Source organism: Lissotriton vulgaris, chromosome 8 (assembly GCF_964263255.1).
Source record: "Lissotriton vulgaris chromosome 8, aLisVul1.2, whole genome shotgun sequence".
In the NCBI taxonomy this organism is placed as follows: domain Eukaryota; kingdom Metazoa; phylum Chordata; class Amphibia; order Caudata; family Salamandridae; genus Lissotriton; species Lissotriton vulgaris.
The window spans coordinates 30,083,161-30,102,575 of record NC_141696.1 but is presented as its reverse complement, the minus strand read 5'-3'; the positions used below and the strand labels follow the sequence as shown (position 1 = coordinate 30,102,575).

Below are 19,415 nucleotides of genomic sequence, written 5' to 3'. Positions count from 1 at the left end.
GCTACAGATGACTAAAAACTATGGGGTTGATTATGATATTGGACGTACTTGTGTCTATTCAACACAGTATCGGTCTCAAACCCCCCAACCTTAGGTCAGCAAACCTAACCTCCCAATTTGGAATTAAAGATTGCATGCTTTCATATAGTGTATTTTCAATTTGAAAATTTGCTGTGATTAAGTTTAGTGTGGACCATATGGGGCAAAATGGTATCTGCTCACAAGAGATGTGTTTGAGATAGAAGTATACATTAGAAATTTAAATAAAAATGAAAGCTCTGTTGATTGCGATATTTAATCAACTAACTGGCTACTGGGGGCTTGAACTCAGAGTGATGGCATAAAGTTGATGTGTAATCATGCCTTGCTCTCTATGGGTGCATGTTCAAAAGTCTAGAAAATGTCTCAGTAATAAACACGTTAAACCAATTTGAAAGCCCATGTTGTCCCACAAAGATCTTATATGGACTGTGAGAGCTAATCCCAAGTTGAACCTGGGAAGAGTAATCACTTATCAGTTTAATATTCACTAAGCCAAAATAGCAACTTCTCACTGGTGATAGATTGGATTTGGTGGCAAATATGTAGGTTTATTTGGAAATCCTCAAGCATGTAGGCGATTCATAATATGAGGCACTACCATTAGTGACCTTCTTTTTCTCTTAAAAGTTGTTCTCTATTACCTCCTCTATTATTTCTCCTACTACTACAGATGACTAAAAACTATGGGGATGATTACTATGTTGGGCGGACTCGCGTCGATCCAACACAGTATCGGTCTGGAACCACCAAACCATAAGTCGGGACCTCCCAATTTTGAATTAAATATTGCATTGTTTCATATAGAGTATATTAAATTTAAAACTTAGCTGTGATTAAGTTTAGTATGGACCATATCGGGCAAAAGGGTATTTGCTCACAAGAGATGTGTTTGTGATGGAATTATACAAAATAAATGAAAATAAAAATGAAAGCTCTTTTGATTGTGATATTTAATCAACAAGCTGGCTACTGGGAGCTTGGACTCAGAGTCATGGCATGAAGTTGATGTGTAATCATGCTTTGCTCTCTATTGTTGCATGTTCAAAAGTCTTTGAATTACATTGATATATCTGTATAGTATAGCGATTTCAATGTTTAAAGCTAAGAATATGTGTTCAATTAATTTCCCAATAAAATAAGCTGCTTAAAATGCACACTGTTGTGTATTATGGTAATTAAATGGCTTATTTCTCTTAGCATGGCTAAAAGGTCAATTATGTCAAATTATCTAAAATCTTCCAGGAAATGTCTTAATAACAAACAAGTTTGACCAATTAGTAAGCCCATTTTGTGCGATAAAGACCTTATATAGACTGTGAGAGCTAATACCAAGTTGGATCGGAGAAGAGTAATCTGTTATCAGTGAAATATTCACTTAGCCAAAATAGCGACCTCTTAGTGGTGATAGATTGCATTTGGTGGCAAATATGTGGGATTATTTGATAAACCTCAAGAATGTATGCAATTAATAATATGAGGCACTACCATTAGTGCTTGTATTTAGTTTATATTTCCAGAAACCTTCTTTTTCTCTTAATAGCTGTTCTCTATTACCTCCTCTATTATTTCTCTTACTGCTACAGATGACTAAAAACTATGGGGATGATTACTATGTTGGTCGGACTTGCGTCGATCCAACACAGTATCAGTCTGGAATCACCCAACAATAATAAACAAGTTTGACCAATTTGAAAGCCCATGTTTTCTAACAAAGATCTTATATGAACTGTGAGAGCTAATACCAAGTTGGATCTGAGAAGAGTAATCAGTTATCTTGTAATATTCACTTAACCAAAATTGCGACTTCTTTGTGGTGATAGATTGTATTTTCCGGCAAATATGTAGGTTTATTTGGAAATTCATTAGTTTATATGGTATTTCGTTTATATATTGTTAGTATCTATATAGGATAGAGATTTCTATGGTTGTATGGCGGTCGGAAACATCCATAACATCCAGGGATGTTTAGTCATTTTCTGACAGACTTTCCATGTCGGAGAAGCCGACATGAAAGTCTGCTGTGTAATGGCATCATAATCGAGACGGCAGAGCTGCTGTCATTTGGGGATTAGGAGCATTTCCGATGATCCAGTGGATGGTCCCTCCCGTCAATGCCTCCACCCACTGCATCAAAGTGTTGGCAATTCATAATATGAGGCACTACCATTAGTGACTGTATTTAGTTTATATTTCCAGAAACCTTCTTTTTCTCTTAATAGCTGTTCTCTATTACCTCCTCTATTATTTCTCTTACTGCTACAGATAACTAAAAACTATGGGGATGATCACTATGTTGGGCGGACTTGCGTCGATCCAAAATCAGTATTGGTCTGGAATCACCCAACCATAGGTCGGCAATCCCGACCTCCCAATTTGGAATTAAAAATTGCATGGCTTCATGTAGAGTATATTAAATTTGAAACTTAGCTGTGATTAAGTTTAGTATGGATCATATCGGGCAAAAGGATTTTTGCTCACGATAGATGTGTTTGAGATGGAAGTATACAATATAAATGGAAATAAAAATGAAAGGTCTTTTGATTGTGATATTTAATCAACTAACTGGCTACTGGGGACTTGAACTCAGAGTGATGGCATGAAGTTGATGTGTAATCATGCCTTGCTCTCTATGGGTGCATGTTCTAATGTCTGGGAATTGTATTGATATATCTATCCCAATAAAAGTAACTGATTAATATGCACACTGTAGTGTATTATTACAATTAAATGGCTAATTTGTTTTCAGCATGGCTAAAAGGTCAATTATGTTAAATTACCTAAATTCTTCTTGGAAATGTCTTAATAATAAACAAGTTTGACCAATTTGAAAGCCCATGTTTTCTGACAAAGATCTTATATGAACTGTGAGAGCTAATACCAAGTTGGATCTGAGAAGAGTAATCAGTTATCTTGTAATATTCACTTAACCAAAATAGCGACTTCTTAGTGGTGATAGATTGTATTTTCTGGCAAATATGTAGGTTTTTTTGGAAATTCATTTGTTTATGTGGTATTTCGTTTGTATATTGTTAGTCTCTATATATGATAGAGATTTCCATCTTTGTATGGCGGTCGGAAACATCCATAACAGGGATGTTTAGTCATTTTCTGACAGACTTTCCATGTTGGAGAAGCCGACATGAAAGTCTGCTGTGTAATGGCATCATAATCGAGACGGCAGAGCTGATGTCATTTGGGGATTAGGAGCATTTACGATGATCCAGTGGATGGTCCCTCACGCCAATGCCTCCACCCACTGCATCAAAGTGCGGTGGGAGGAGCACAGGGACAGATGTTGGTGGGACCCACCAACATTGTAGTCAGCCCTAAAGTCATCAATGTTTTCTATGTCAGAGGTCTCATGAATGTAAATTGACATTTGTTCTTTAGTGCCTAGTTCTTTGAAAACTCTAAGATGTGTCTTTCATTGTTCTTTGACTGACTCTATTGTGGAACCCAAATGTAATTTTCCACTTGTACAGGTAATTACACATACACAGAAAATTGAGTTACAGGTAAGAAACTATTTTACAATGTTTTATTTATTTCTTAAGCACAGTGCTTTTAATCAATAACATATGGGCAGCAAATTCAATTGCTACACATATAGAATCCATGATGATCACTAATAGTGCCCATGGATTGCAGGATATTGTTGTTTTTTAAAGTATCACCAAAGTAAAAAGTATTTTTTTTAAAATGTTCCTCTCATAAAATGATGCCTGTTCTCTTACACGTGTGTAGAGCAACATCGTCATCCAATAATAGTAAATACCAGTGTCAGTTGAGGAAATGGTGTACTTGACAGTTTTCTTGTATTTAAATGATAACGACTCTGATTTAGTAGAATTAGTTTTCTTACGTTTGTACAACAAACCTTGTCTATCTACAGTGGATGCTTGTGTTGCTGCTCTTATTATCAGATCTCTGTCAAAATCTCTTTTCATAAATTGCCCTGCAATGTTGTTTGCTTCAGTTGTGAATCAGTTGCTCAAGTGCATAATCATTTAGTTCATTAAAAAATAACAGCTGGTGATGTTGTTAACCTAGTGCCTTGGAAGTGCCTAAGAGGTGTGTATCACACTGTTTGCAGAGATTGATTTTCTGTATGGTTTGCTCTGAATTTATCCTCAGATATGTGAAGTTCAAACTCAAGTAAACTTTTCACTTACTCATGAGGTATACTCCCATTTAAACTACCATTTGAACAGGGAGGCATAAAAGGGATTGAATCCAGAGCCATGCTGTACCCCTAATCTGATGAAAATTTTCTCTCTTATAGAAACATAAATTATATAATTTCATTTTTTCTGTTCTGTTTTGTTGTATGTGAGGCTCTGAGAAAGTGAAAATTATTTATTCATGAATAGTACCAAAACATATTTGTTGGTGTCTTTTTTCTTGTTATTAGCAACATCAGTTGAAAATGTATCATGTGAAAAGGAATTCATGATGAGATAATCAATAAAAAATAATAATGATCTTTTTGAAACCCAAATTGAAGATTATGAGCCTGATTCATTAAGTTAACTTTTGAGTAAATTACATGTTTGAGTAATTTTAATTCTTTTCAAACATTCACATACGCATACTGAATAGTGTAACTTACAAGGCTCCACTCCCTGAAAGGGGTACAGAGCTAAATTTACAAGTGTAAGTCACTACTGAAAAAGTAGCAGTAAGTCCAGCACTTACAATTTTCCAACCACTGGTACTGCAACACCATTCCGTAGAAAATAATTGAGGCAGGGACTTTATACAAAACCTGATAGGAAATAGTGTTAAATTAAATAACAGTATTTTAAATAGTTAAACATTTAAATTCAGTTCATAAAATGTAAAAAAATATATGAAAATAGTACATATTTATTATTCATTGCATTTTTTTAAAAATCAAAGACCATTTAAAAAAAAATTGGATTACTTACAATTAATTCTATACATCACTTTTAATAGTTTTTACAGCACATTAAATTTGTTTTTCTTTAAGGGGAATTTATTATTCTATTTAAACATCATTTTTTAACATATAAATACATTATTAATTCATAATAAAGTGAATAGTGGTAGCATTTCTTTGCTTGTCTGTTTTTATTTTGTGATGCATTTGAAATAAATATATAAATAATTTATATTAATATTTAACATACAAATATTTTTTTCAAGTTAAATAAACCTTTTGAATATTTCCCTGTCCTATTTTATACTCAAAGCACGGCCCGGGCCGCATGCAGCCCTACTGACCTCTATAAATATCCCCCTTGACAACAGCAGCTGCTTATACTCAACTGAGGACTAGCAATAAAAAGTGGTTAAATATACGGGCAAGCATTTATTTGAAGGTTACTTGCAGTTAAAGAATGGAATTGATTAGGGTGTTCTGCACCGCTTAAGTTTAGGTGCACCACTGTTTTTAAAGACATCTAGCAGCAAAGGTGTTAAAGTATAATAAAGTTATCTTCAAAATGCAAAACGTGCATTTCATTACCAGGCAGAACCTTTTCAGCTTAGTAAATCAGATTATATCATTACACTGAGAAGTATTTTTTTCTTCAAAGTAATAGTTTTCAAACATGACTTTAGAAACATTCGCCCTCCCCCATCCTGATAGCAATGTTGATAGTGAACTAAGCGGCAAGTCAGTTGTTATTTGCACTCATTGGATGGACAGGGTTACTATTATATTATAGTTTATTAAATGAAAGATATGGGAGAGGATGTGGCCTAATGGCTAGAGCAGTCAACCACGAAGCTGGGGAACTGGGTTAGAGTCTCGGCAGGGACTCTCAAAATCCTGTGATCCTCAGCAAATCACTTAATCTCCCCACGCCGACAAAAATGAAAGTGTCAATATGTAATGTAACTGATAACTTTGGGTTGAGTTTGTGCTATATTAAACTCCAAAATAAAGAAAAGAAAAAGAAACACATGTGAAAGATGTATAAGGTGTGCACCCCAAAGTCATGTACTTTAATGCCTCTTATGTATCATAATCAAAAAAGAGGGAAGGGAAATAAAACTATTTCCTAGGATCACACAATATGGTCAAGAGGGTAAGCCAGGATTGATCGTATGGTTTCTATTGCCACATTGTGCAATTCAATTCAGTCACTAGATGTATGTGCTTTATCCCAGATTCCTCCCCCGACACCACCCTGCTGGCATCACTGCGGCCCTCAGTCACCCTACAGACCAAACATCTTCGTACCTGAGAAAATCTTTGTGAGTACCCATGGCTTCTAATGAGTATTTCATTCTGTAGGTGCTACAGGCAGGGCAGGGGCACCCAAAACAAAGTAAAGCCCACTCATGAGGCCCCTGGATAAAGCAGCAAGCCTGCTTATTTAGTATTCATAGACATGTGTGAAGCATGCCCCATAATGCCCTGAAAGTACTGAAATTGCATATGTTATGTTAAATGTGGTGACTCAGGGCAGGGACACCCCCAACAAATTACCAAAGTGTTGTGGGGGACCGCAGGAAGTATAGCAGCTCTGCAGGAGTGTTTATTCAATTAGAGCAGTTAGTCTATGGTATGGGGCATTGAAATTATGAAACCCATAGAGAAGGTTGCCTTTGATTAACACCTCTGTGAAGTAGAGCTTGTGTTCTTGAACTATGGAGTGCAGGAAGTCTTGTGGTTGGTCCTATGGCTACATTATGTGGCCTGTGGACAGTGAAGAAAGTCACTCACCCACATGCATATGGTTGTTTGAATTGTATTTGGTTTATTGGCCATATAGATAATAAAGAGTGCAATATTTATGCTTAGAATGACGGCATTTGGATATGTGTAGGATCCCCATGAGTTGTAATAGGCATACAAAGTCAAATTCTAACATGGGTTTACTGTTATTAATGTGGTAACACCCTGACAAAACCAGTAGGCCTGCTGTATGTCTAATGAACCCCCCTTACACTATGATGTTGCTTTTGGGAGCAATGTGATTATGAAGTTCAGGACCCCTTAGTTATGAAATCGGATCTGAGGGTGTCATCAAAGGTACTTCCATCTACCTGATGTATTGGTTTCTAATATACTGCATAGTATTTAGTAGTGTGTGTGTGTGTGTAATAACAGTCATTTTCATTTTGTGTTGCTGCAGGCCAGGGAAAAGATCATTAAACCAAACCGACTCCCATGAGTAGTACTTGGACTGCATACTACAAAAATTGCGAAGGCCTGAAAATCGGTAAGACCTTTCTTTATGGCCTAAGCTGACATTCACCAGGGACATCTGTTAGCTATTAGAGGAGACACCTCAGGTCTTGGACTGCCTTGCTTTGCTACTGTGAGAGAAACAAATGCTACACTGGGGTACTTGTTTCCCGGTAATAAAAAAAATGCAGACTCACATCCTTCACAACTAATAACCACGGGCCCGATGTAGGTAATTGTGAAATACTGTATTCTTAATACCGAATTTTACCGATTCAGTATTAATAAATCGGTATTTCATATGTAGGTAAAAATTCGGTAAAAAATACTGAATCCTTAATATTCGTTATTACCAAATTTGTAATTGAGATTCGGTAATAAGGAATTCATTCCCATTCATTCCTATGGGCTTGGAGGCCCATAGGAATGAATGTGAAGACATTCGGTATTACCGATTCGGTATTACCAAATTGGTAATACCGGGAGGTATTTCAAGGTGTCAGGGTGTCCTAAGGACACCCTGTGGCACCCCTGAAATGTGCATGTCTGCACATATGGCACACATCCATGCCCTAAGGGCATGAATGTATGCCACATGGCACTTCCAAAAAAGCAAGAAAGTGCTTTTTTAAACAAATTCGGTAATTACCACCAACTTGAAGTTGGTGGTAATTACCGATTTCTTAAGGCCCAAAAGCACTCTTCAATGTGCTTTCTACATTGCATTTAAGGAATCAGTACTACCGATTCCTTAAAAGCAAGGGCAATAAGGAATCGGTATTAAGGAATTGGTATTTACCGATTCCCTTATTACCGATTCCTTACCTACATCACGAATGGCTAAATACCGGTCGGTAACGGTGAAATTTACCGAATTTCACCGTTACCGACTGGTATTTGGCCACCTACATCGGGTGCCAAATGTCTTACATTTCTAAACATTTTTTTTGTATGTCTAGTTACCTGTGCATGTGGAAAATGATGCGTGGGTTCCATGATACAATCAGTCAAAGAACAATAAGGTAGACCTTAGCGATTTCAGAAAGCTAGTCATTAAGGAGTCTATTTATGAGCTGGCTTGTGTTGCTCTTATACTATGTAATGTGTTGCAAGACCACCCATGCAACGCCCATTGAACTCCTTCCAACGGCAGAGTATTGTATTGTATTGTATTGTATGGCACACTTGTAAAGCGCAGCTGTCACCCAACGGGTATCCTGGCGCTGTAAGGATACAGCGATTTGCACTGCATTAACTTACTTTAGATTTATGCAGTCACTAAGGGATAAGCAAGGTGGCCTTGCGTGGCATCTAAGGGTTGCGTGGCTCCAGCAGCGGCTCATCCACAATGGCGGAGAAATGTCACCCCACTGCCTGGCTCAGAGCCAGCAAATGAAAAACAAAATGATGTTCTAGCATGTTTTTTTTATTTTTCATGTGCCGGCTCTGAGACAGTTCTGCAAGGAGGGGCGGGGCAGAGGCATGGGAGGGGGACGGAGGACTGCCATGTGCACTCCCTATGTGTGCATATGTGTTTGGCTGGCCGTCTCAGGCTGGACAAAACACACGTGCGACGTAGGTTTCTCCAGCCTGGCTGCATTAATATTAACACCTCCCTGACCCCCACACGACCCCTCCCGCATGCCCTCCACTTTTTTACCGGGGCGACACTGCATGGCTCTTGCATCAAGTTTATTGGTGCAAGAGTGACACAATTTGGCTCATAAATAGGCCCCTTAGAGTCTAGCTTCTTGAAGGCTCTAGGGTGTACCTTCCAATGTTCTTTGACTGATTTTATCATAGAACCGACACACACAGAGAAACGTTTTCATTTCTCATTGTTTTTCCCACTCTTCTTGTGTGCAGTACAGCATATATATATATATAAACAATTGTACAGCATATATGTAAAGTGGGAAAACAATATTAAAGAATAGGTTGTATACAGGAAGAGACCCCTTCCAGTACAAAACCTATACTTCTAAAAATGCACAATGGTGCAAGGATATCTGCGTTTGCGCGTGGATGTCTAAAGTGCGCCAGTGCAGGGAGAGAGCAGAACAGTGCTACATCTCATTACACACGGTGCAGTTCTGTTCTATCCCTTTTAATTTATGCCCTGCATTCCACGACTTCTTGATAAATCTGGGGGTGGTTTGAGCCATGTTTCCAATACGATTTTATCATGACAGCGAATAAAAAGTACTGTATAGTGGCTTTCAATTAGAAGAAAGGCACAGATCATGTCTCACCTGCAGTCTAATAAAAGGTAAAATTCCGTGTAAAAAGAACACAAATGGAACAAGGTAAACATCCACAAAATGCCTTGGTCTTGGAAGACAGCCTAGCCAGGCAATCTCAAAGTATGAAAGCAAAGGCGAGCTAATGGCTGAAGTGTACTGATACAAAGCCTACTCTCTTTCATTACTCCTTTTTTTATTCAAATAATTGAAGCCCTCAGAGGTTTTACTCTGCTACAGCTGTCTGTAGCCAAACCTAAAATCCAATGAGCAAGTGATAAAGCGACACCTGATAGACTATCTTCAGATAGACCAAATATCCAGAGGTGGGACAACACATCTTATACTTGAGGAACATATATGCCGAAGACCTCAGAGGTAAGTATATGGTGTGGGTGATGTGTCATAGGGCCAGATGTAGGACACCAAATACCGATCGGTAATGGACGATTTCGGCCGTTACCGACCAGTATTTGGGTTTTTGAAATGTAGGGGGCCTAACATTTACCGATTCGGTACATTCGGTAAAATATCGAATCTGTAAATTTACCAAAGCAGTAAATCACGATATAGGTGGCACTGAAAACAGTGCCACAGGCCCTTAAGAATTCGTTATTTACCACCAAATTTTAATTGGTGGTAAATAAGAAATTCCTGTGTACATGCACATCTGTACATGTACACCTGTGCCATGTGGCACACATACATGCCCTAAGGGCCCTAAGGGCATGTAAGTGTGCCACATGGCACACGCGCCAGAATCAGGGGTGCAACAGGGTGTCAAAGTGACACCCTGTCCCCCTTGACAATTCGGCAATTTTACCGAATCGATAATTACCGAATCAGTATTTGCCATTGATTCATAGGAATCAATGGCAAATACAGATTCGGTAATTACCAATTCGGTACATACCAAATCCTACTGATTTGGTATTTTTTACCAAATTTTTACCTACATTAGATTTACCGATTCATAAATACCAAATCGGTAAAATTCGGTATTTATGAATCGGGAAATCCAAATTACCTACATCTAGCCCATAGTTGTTAGATGAGTCTGTAAAAGAGGCCAACAGATTGAGGATCAACCAACCCCTTTCTCACCACGGATATTACCAACCATCATCTATACATGCTGTCACTATAGGTATGACTTACCACCTTCCTTTTAGTAGACAAGGATGTGATGTAAATACAAATTTATATATTCACATTCACAGTGCAACTGTTTCCTGGTATCCGCTATGGGACTTTCCTGTCTTCTTGTATGACCTGACAATATGTGTATTTCATTCTTGATATGGGTCTCTATAGACATTCATCAACACCCGTGTGTATTACTGACCGTATTATAGTTTGTTTCTTGATTTATCAGCTTGGACCTTGAGCTGGTCTCTTCAGTCACATAGAGTATGTTGTTGTCTGCTTTACCTGTTTATTCTTTCCTGATCATGTGTAAAGAGCTCTGATGCCCTCAAGGGTCATGTTAATGATATATACATTTTCTAAATAAATACAATTAAAACAAACTCTTCCAGGTCTGGTGTGGCCTAAATAAAAGCCCAAATTAAATCAATGCAATAAGGACACCAGGTGCTAAAACTCACCAGGACCACTGATCTCTCCCTGTGAACAGGGGATGCACTCAAAGCAGCAGACAGGCTGTCCTTCTCTGGGAGCCCTTCTGTATCCTGGAGGGCACTTCTCGCTACAGACAGAGCGTGGGATCTGCAGGAAGGAGGGATAGACTATGTTCCTTTAAGGAATCAGACCACGTAGCAGAAGTGACATCCCATGACCTTTCCCAATTGATGGCATCACAGGCAGTGACGGCACCTGCCATTATTTTAGTTAATCACTGCAATTAATAAAAAACCTACAATACCCACAAAATTAGCAGACAATTGGAAATGCCACAGCTTTGACCTTGTTAACTTTAAATCAACATAATAATAGCTTTCATGGTCACTCAACTTAGTGGTAATGATCTTATCAACCTTAGAATGATAAAATGCTGAGTTGTCTACAACAACATTTGAACCTGTAACTTTCAATTTGAATAGAGTTGTCCACATCGGGACTCTTAGTCCAAATTAAGTATTTTAGTAGCAGTTCCTGATGGCTCGTGTACTAGCTTCTTATGTATCTCTGTGGGTTATCCGTTGTAGTACTCCCTGTGCATCGAGCTGATCTCAGCATACAGTGCTGCTAAAGCAAATCAGTTGCTTAATATGTTCACTGTTCTCGCCAGTGTTGTCTACAGGCTACAGGTTTGAATTGTTTGTTATTTTTTGCAGAGATATTTCTGATTACTGGCAATATTCATAAAGCTCATCAGGATTTGCCTTGTTGGACACAATTGTGAAACTGTTTATATTTTAGGTATAAGAGGTATCCTCTACTAAGGAACTGAGGGGCATATTATCAAGAAAGGGCGTAACATTATCGCCGCTTTTATCGGCAGGAAACTGCCGATAAACTGGCGATAATGGGCTTGATAATAGGCTCTATGGAATTCCAATCGAAGCTCATGTTAGATGTCTTCACATCTAACATGGGCTTCGATTGGAATTCATAGACCATATTATCAAGGCCATTATCGCCGCTTTATCGCCAGTTTCCTGCCGATAAAAGCGGCGATAATGTAACTCCCTTTCTTGATAATATGCCCCTGAGTAGCAAAGAACATAGGGGCTGATTATGATGGCAGGTGGACTTCCATCAACAGGCCGTCAGTGGCGGTTTGACTGCCAACAACCCCTCTGTCCGGCGGCCAGATTAACATACCGGCGGTGAAACCCACATCGGTCTGGGGAAAGACCGCTGCCTCTGCCAGGATCGGTGATCCAGACAGGGAGGTGGTCAGATTCGTAGTCCTGGATGACAGCAGTGCTGAGGCTGGCCTCCATGTCAGGATTACAATATCCCTTTCGACGGCCTTTTCATGGCAGGAAGACCACCATGAAAAGGTTGCCAGGTGAAATTTGAGTGCCCAAAACAGGGCCCCCGTCCATCGTGGGCCACTTTAAAATGTCCCTAGGGGCACATGTAGTGCCCCCACATACCTCCATGTACCCTGTGCAATGCACTACATGGTGCATGGCATACGGTCCATGGACATGCAGGAATTTCTCCTTTTCACAGTGGTTTGTGCTGTTGCCCTTTTCCTGGGCTGCAGCATAATCTGCTGAGAAAAGGAGCACTTTTCAACCCGCAGCCTGACAGTCGCATCATAATGTGATGGTTGGTTGTGATAACTAAGGGGGCGGAGCCAGGGTAATCTGTGGGACCCTATAAGTATCCATTCTTAGTGACTGAAAGGGCCCGCAAATATGGGTATTGCCGCAAACTAGTCCTTGGAGGAAGAGTCGTTATTGCTGCCATGGACTGCCTCAGCCTGCCTAACACAACATGGTGCTTCACTGTGCTATAAGTGAGCACCCATGCATTTATTTTTTTGTTGGCACATGGAGATTAAGGGATGTGATCAAAATCACAGGTTGAGCCAATGCCGGGGCACAAAGCTCCTCTGTTCCAAATCTGTAGCTCTGCTGTTGCCTGCTGCATGGCATTTAAAAAGGTCTCTGTAACTGCTGGAATTATTTCATTCACATAACCTATACAATAAGACATAACAATCCAAACGAGAGGTGGGAAAGTAGACCGCCTATAATTCAATCAGTTAGCTGCCACATAATCTGGGCCAGCCCTGTAAGGGCTGTTTGAACATGTAACTCTCTTCCAAATTGATACAACCTAATTTTTAATTGCATGCATAATCATCACAGTGGGTTCTCCTTTGTTGTTGACCAGATAATGACAGGTAATCTCAACGACTACACTCACGAGGAATAGTAGTTCTGTTCGGCAATGGCAAATTCCATGAGTGCTGCCCCTTTATGGGCTGTGGCTCGCTGCTCCTCAATCTGTCAAGTACATGGCAGCTTCAAGGAGAACAAGAAGAGGCTGGGGGTCCAGTATTGTGGTATACAGGCAGGCAAAGCATGGATTACACTCACTAAAGCACTGCTATGCTCTGCTCTGGCACCATGCTATCCAGGATCTACGGGAGGACAGTCGGGTAGGAAGTGGGACAGTTGGAGCACTCGGTTGGGTGGCTTGTCTTTAGATCTCCCTAACCAAGGCCACACATTGTTTCACTTTCTCCTGGGTGAGTGTGCAATTGGGGATTCACTTGTGCATTTGGGTGGGTCTATGTCTGCACACAGGTTCCATCTTTGAATTGCCAAATAGCTGAGGTGGGCACCGGTAAACTCCACCTTGCAGCGAAGTGCAGAGTTTTACTGAACTCCAAGCTGAGTGTGGAGTTGCAAAACTACAGGAACCCTGCAAAGAGAGTTTACTGCACAGGCCTAATAAAAACACTCACACACATTTGGTAATACCTATTGCCAAAGTTTGGCCCCCTCACATTAGAAACTCTTGTAAGAGAAATAAGACATAGTATAAAGCAGCTAACTACCAATCCAAGGCATGAATAATCAAAATCAATTAGCAGGCTAGCCTTCAAATAGATTAAAAATCTAATTTATTTCCCAATATGAGGGGTACTCAGACAAAGTTGGGCCCCACAGTTGTATTCCATTCATCACTCTACAAACTAAAGAAATTCTAACAATGGACATTCCTGCCACCAAAGGATGGCCAGCTATGATTGCAACCTAAAGAAATTAACAGTTCTAAATACCAGACCCTTTCTAAACAATTCAGACCACAGCATTGAATTCTATATCCTCATTTGCCTCCAAAGATTCAGATCCATCTCCAGGCACCAACAACTCGAACACTCCAGGTACTCCTGTAACTTTTTCCGGCACCAAGTGCACAAGACATATTGAGGAGCTCCGCAGACTTGCCTGAAAGATCCTCAAATTCTCTGGATCTCTTGTAATTCTGTAGACACAAATGTTCAGCACGCATAACTCTACCAATCGATAATCCGCTCCTCCGACAGAACAATCTGTCCCCAATCCTCCTGGACCAAATGAGCTCTTCACCCTCACCAGGCAACAAACTTCCAAGCCCCCCGTATCCTCAACACAGGCCTCCAATACCGTGTGTGAGAACTTTGCCAACTTCTTCATTGACAAAATCTCCAAGATTGAGCTCTTCCTGGACGTCAACTGTAACCTTGTCCATAGGAGTCAAGCCCCAGGAGCAGATGGTAGCACACCCAATCACCCTCCTAACCCATCTTGGAATTAGAGATAGTCAAACTGATCTCTATCTCTAAACCCTCCTCACACGCCCTGGATCCTATTCCTGCCCAACTGGTCAAAAAGCTCAATCGCTCTCATGAACAGCTTCCCAAGCTCTGGAGTATTTCTGGACTGCCTCAAAGTTGGCCAAGTCACAACTACAGACCCGTCTCCAATCTTCCTCTCCTGGCCAAAACTTTGGAAAAGTGTGTTCTCCTCCAACTGACACAACACACCGTCAACCTCCTGGGCCCCCACCAATCGTGCTTCAGAAAAGGGTGCAGCACAGAGACAGCAATCCTTAATGTCATGGATGATCTACACAAGTCCCTCAATTCAGACCAATGCTCTCTACTTAACCTCCTGGACCTATTGGCAGCCTTTGATATGGTTGACCACAAACTACTCATTAAGGTACTCCAAGAAAGGTTAGGAGCTGAGGAGGTACTCTTACACTGGTTCGGCTCCTTCCTCCAAAATCGCTCTCACAGAGTCAAAATCAACAACTTCACGTCGGACCTTCACCTTGTCAGCAGAGGCATCCCTCAAGGATCAGTCCTTGCCTGCAACTATTCAACATATACATGGAACCCCTCACCACTATTCTCAAAAGATACAACATTCCCTTCCACCTCTATGCAGACGACACACAAATCTATCTCGAAACATCCACCATTGAAGACACCAAGAGACTCACAACACTCTTTAACAAGTCCAACACTGGCTCTCATTAAACCACTTGAAATTAAATCAAGACAAAAAGGAAATCCTCCTCATTTCCAACAAACGGAAACCCCCAAAAGTAAAAAAATGTCTAAAATCAATTGATGCTCTCAACGACAATTTCTCCCTGGCCGACTCCATCAAATTGCTGGGAATCACCTTGGACCCAAAACTAAGCATGGTCAAGCACAGCAAAGAGAGCCTTCCTCAACCTGAAACTACTAAGCAAGAAAAAAACCTTCATCCAGACCAACAATCTCAAACAAGTGACACAATCCTTGGTACTTTCCAGATGGGATTATGGAAATGCAACCCTCACAGGCACAGCAAAATCAAAAAATTCTCCCCTCAGAACTACCCTTAATGCAGCTGCAAGAATGGTCACCGGAGTAAAAGCATATGACCACATCTCGCCCGCACTCAGAGAGATGAAATGGCTCCCAGTTGAAATGAGTGCCAATTTCAGAATAGCCTGCCTCATGCACAAAGCCCTTCACACAGGGAAACTTGCATACCTGGCCTCAAACTCATGAAGGCCGGTCAGACAAGCAGCCTCAGGAGTTACAACACTCTACTCCTCATACCGGTGAAAACCCCTAGACAAAAAACCGCAGCACGATCCTTTTCTGGAAATGCACCCAAACTCTGGAACCCCATCCCAGTTCATATCAGGACCATCCCCTCCTTTTCAAAATTCAAAAGGCAGCTCAAAGACCTCTTCCTCAAAAGCACTCTCCCAAATGGATAGAGTGCCACTAAAACTGACGAGCGTGCACACTTTGGCACAATGACACTTCGAAACTAACAGCCTGATTCATCATACTCCCATTTTGCGAGCCCCTAATAGCGATTCATAGCGAATCGCTATTAAGGACTCGCAAAACGGGATTCATGTAGGAATATGCAAAAAAAATGCGATTCCTACTAATTCCTTATTTGCGATTAGCAAATTGCTAATCGCAAATAAGGAATAACTCCCCATTCATTCCTATGGGCCAAAAGGCCCATAGGAATGAATGGGGAGTATTCCTTATTTGCGATTAGCAATTAGCTAATCACAAATAAGATAGCGATTGAAAGGGTGCCAGGGGTGTCCAAAGGACACCCTGTAGCACCCCTTAAATGCTAATATGAACAGGGGTTGTGCACACACATGTCCAAAGGACATGTGTGTGTGCAACATGCAACTCAGAAAAATGCTTTTAAAAGCATTTTTCTGAGTTATCGCTATTTACCACGAGGTTTGACCTCGCGGTAAATAGCGGCCCGAAATTGTGATTTCGCAATTTTTAAATGGATGATGAATTGTATTTAAGGAATCTCAAATAGAGATTCCTTAAATGTAATCCATCGCAAATTTGCGAAAACGCAATTACCGATTTTTGCATTTGGGATGATGAATCCCAAATGCAAAAATCTCACTCGCAAAGGGCCAGATTCTCAGAATCTGGCCCTTTGCGAGCCGAATCGGGCTTCATGAATTAGGCTGTTAGACCTCTACCTCATGCCTAGCCCAACTCTTTCTGACTATCTTCCTGTTCAGAAGGATGGGCAGCTTAAAATGCTGTGCTCACTATTACCAGACTATGCAGCGTCCCGGCATCTAGCATCATACAACGTGCAAAGACTCCTTCTGCACCTTGAGGCTTCTTGTTTGACTACTGCTATAATACCTGTCTGTTTAATACTGCTAGAATATGTGTTCTCCTCTTTACTAAGTGTTGTAAAGTGCTCCGATGCCTTCGGGTCTGGCTAGCACTATATAAAACCCCTTTCTTGGATCTCTGATCCATATAGAGTTCTGGACCAAAGTTAAGTGTGAAACACTGTTCATCATACACGCCAGGCATGAATATGATGCCTTGAGGACCCCTCTCATTTCCTTGCCTTAAAGTCTCCTTATCCAAAATCCATACTATGCAATCTGCTCCAAAGCCCAGCATTTCCCTTCAATCCAGCGCTTGGACGCCTGCGGGCAGCAACCGCGCTCAATAAATATTGTTACAATTACAATTACAATTACAATTACAATTACAATTCAGAGCTGTGCAGATGACTAATGTCCTTTGAGTTAAATAAGGCATGACCCAAAGGATCGTACAAAATTACCAACACCTTTGGTGCCAGGTCATCATCCCCATTAAACTCATTCTCTGGACCTATGCCATTTTAAATCCAGGGCATTTTGACTAACATCAGTATTTATAGCATATTAAAAATTGCCTATTGTAAGCTCTCATCCAGAGCAGGTGTACACGCCCTCTCTGTGTGCCTCTTAAGGCTCCACTCTCCATTGTTCTGCAATGGGCACCAACACTTTCCTTCACAGACATTACCCTCCCTCCCAATTGTTTTCTTTTCTTTAAACAGTACATTTGCAAACTCGCTTCTCATCATTTGAAAGAGACCAGACCTCTCCATTGCCCTCACCGTTCTTCCCTCTTTTATCTGAACTCTGGCCTGTACCAAAACCTTTATCTGCCTCAACCCCATCCTTTTAATTATTTCTTTCTGGACTCTTTAAGAAGAAGGAATTTTTGTATTTTGCCATCCTATCAATCTGAATGCTATGCACTCTAATATCCTTTGCAAAGATGTTTTGTGAATACACATTCTTCTATATATAAGCACGTCTAATGCTGCATTGTCCATAGATCACCCATTGTAAATCAAAGTATGGGTTCCTGCTCTCACCTCAACCAAAAATCGGATTTTGTCATGCAATATGAATGACATTCTCCCCAAACTAAAGATGGCATTGACAGCACTAGATTTCTTCCTTCCACACAAAAGTCAGGGGTGATCTTGGCATACAGCTAAGGAGCACTCGGGCCTACACCAACGACCACATCCAATGGCCATTGCTAAGTCCTAAGCTTTAACTATCACCAAACATTTAAACTGTCCATGCAGGCAGAAATCAACAAGAAACATACATGTATTATTCTGTAAAACTAGCAAAGCATCCTAACTGACTGAAACTCACTGTCAATCAGCCTATATAAGCGTTCTCATAAAATTAATCAAACACACAAAAGTCAGCCATATGATAACATTCCTACAAAACAAACATTACATATTCTACTTAAAAATAATTATTATAGAAACTAAAGGATACTAATCTCTGCTGAGCAGCAAACAAAAGAGGAAGAGCGTGGAAAAACAGGATCCCATTACAGGACTGCAGTGTTCTATTTCTCATTAGTACATTTTAATGTCGAGAAGACAATGGAGGGACTTCAGGCTTATAATGGCCGGTAGAAGCCCAGAACTCTAACAGTCCAATGTTTAACGAAGGGTTTACAGAGAGTCAAAGGGGATTTCAACCCCCTTGGGCTCCATGAGGCCTTTGTTTTTACTAATTAGAGCGTGAAGCCCTCTAGGGGCGGAATGTTCAAATAACCTTAGAGCCCTCTATAGCATGCTTTTCTGGTTATTAAAGGCCCAATCTCTTATTAAAGGCCCTCGTTGAGGCCTTTGATGGCCATAGAGCCCACTACGGCGAGCTCTAAGGGTTTATTAGAACATTAGAATGTTGAGAGCTCCTTTGAAGACAATGCCGGGGCTCCAGGCCTATAATGGCCGGTAGAAGCCTGGAGCCCCAACATCCCAATGTTTGTCTTCATGTTTCTCCCTGTTTAATTCAGAACATTCTACCCTTAGTTGGTGGAATGTTCTAATAGCCTTATGCTCTCTCCCTCATTATAGGCCCTCGCCTTCAGCTCAGGCTTATAACTCAGCTTTAAAGCCTTTAACACCCATATAGCCCTCATCAGGGGGTCTATAATTTGATCTCATTCAAGGGCTCCAGAATTCTTAATCTTCTTTTAAGTGCTGCAGGGTTGCGAATTAAATAAGTTATGCATAATGTTAGCCGCTTGTCTTGTCAAAGATGCAAATTGCCAGGTAGTGTTCAGGACCAGCATTTTCATAGTTTACTCCTTTGTACAGTTAATCCTATTCTTGTATTATGCTTCCTTGGCAAACTACTTTTTCTGGCATTTTTTTAAATTTACCTTTAAATCATATGCA

The 19,415-nt window shown here is 40.4% G+C and overlaps 1 protein-coding gene across 1 annotated transcript in view; it reads right to left on the bottom strand.

Annotated features, from left to right (window-relative positions):
* Positions 1-19,415, bottom strand: part of LOC147693299 (vomeronasal type-2 receptor 26-like) — a 58,962-nt gene that overhangs the window by 25,642 nt on the left and 13,905 nt on the right. Inside the window, exon 3 of the mRNA XM_086935909.1 lies at positions 11,058-11,169. Within this exon, the coding sequence (XP_086792035.1) occupies positions 11,058-11,169 (112 nt within the window). The remainder of the gene's footprint in view (positions 1-11,057; positions 11,170-19,415) is intronic.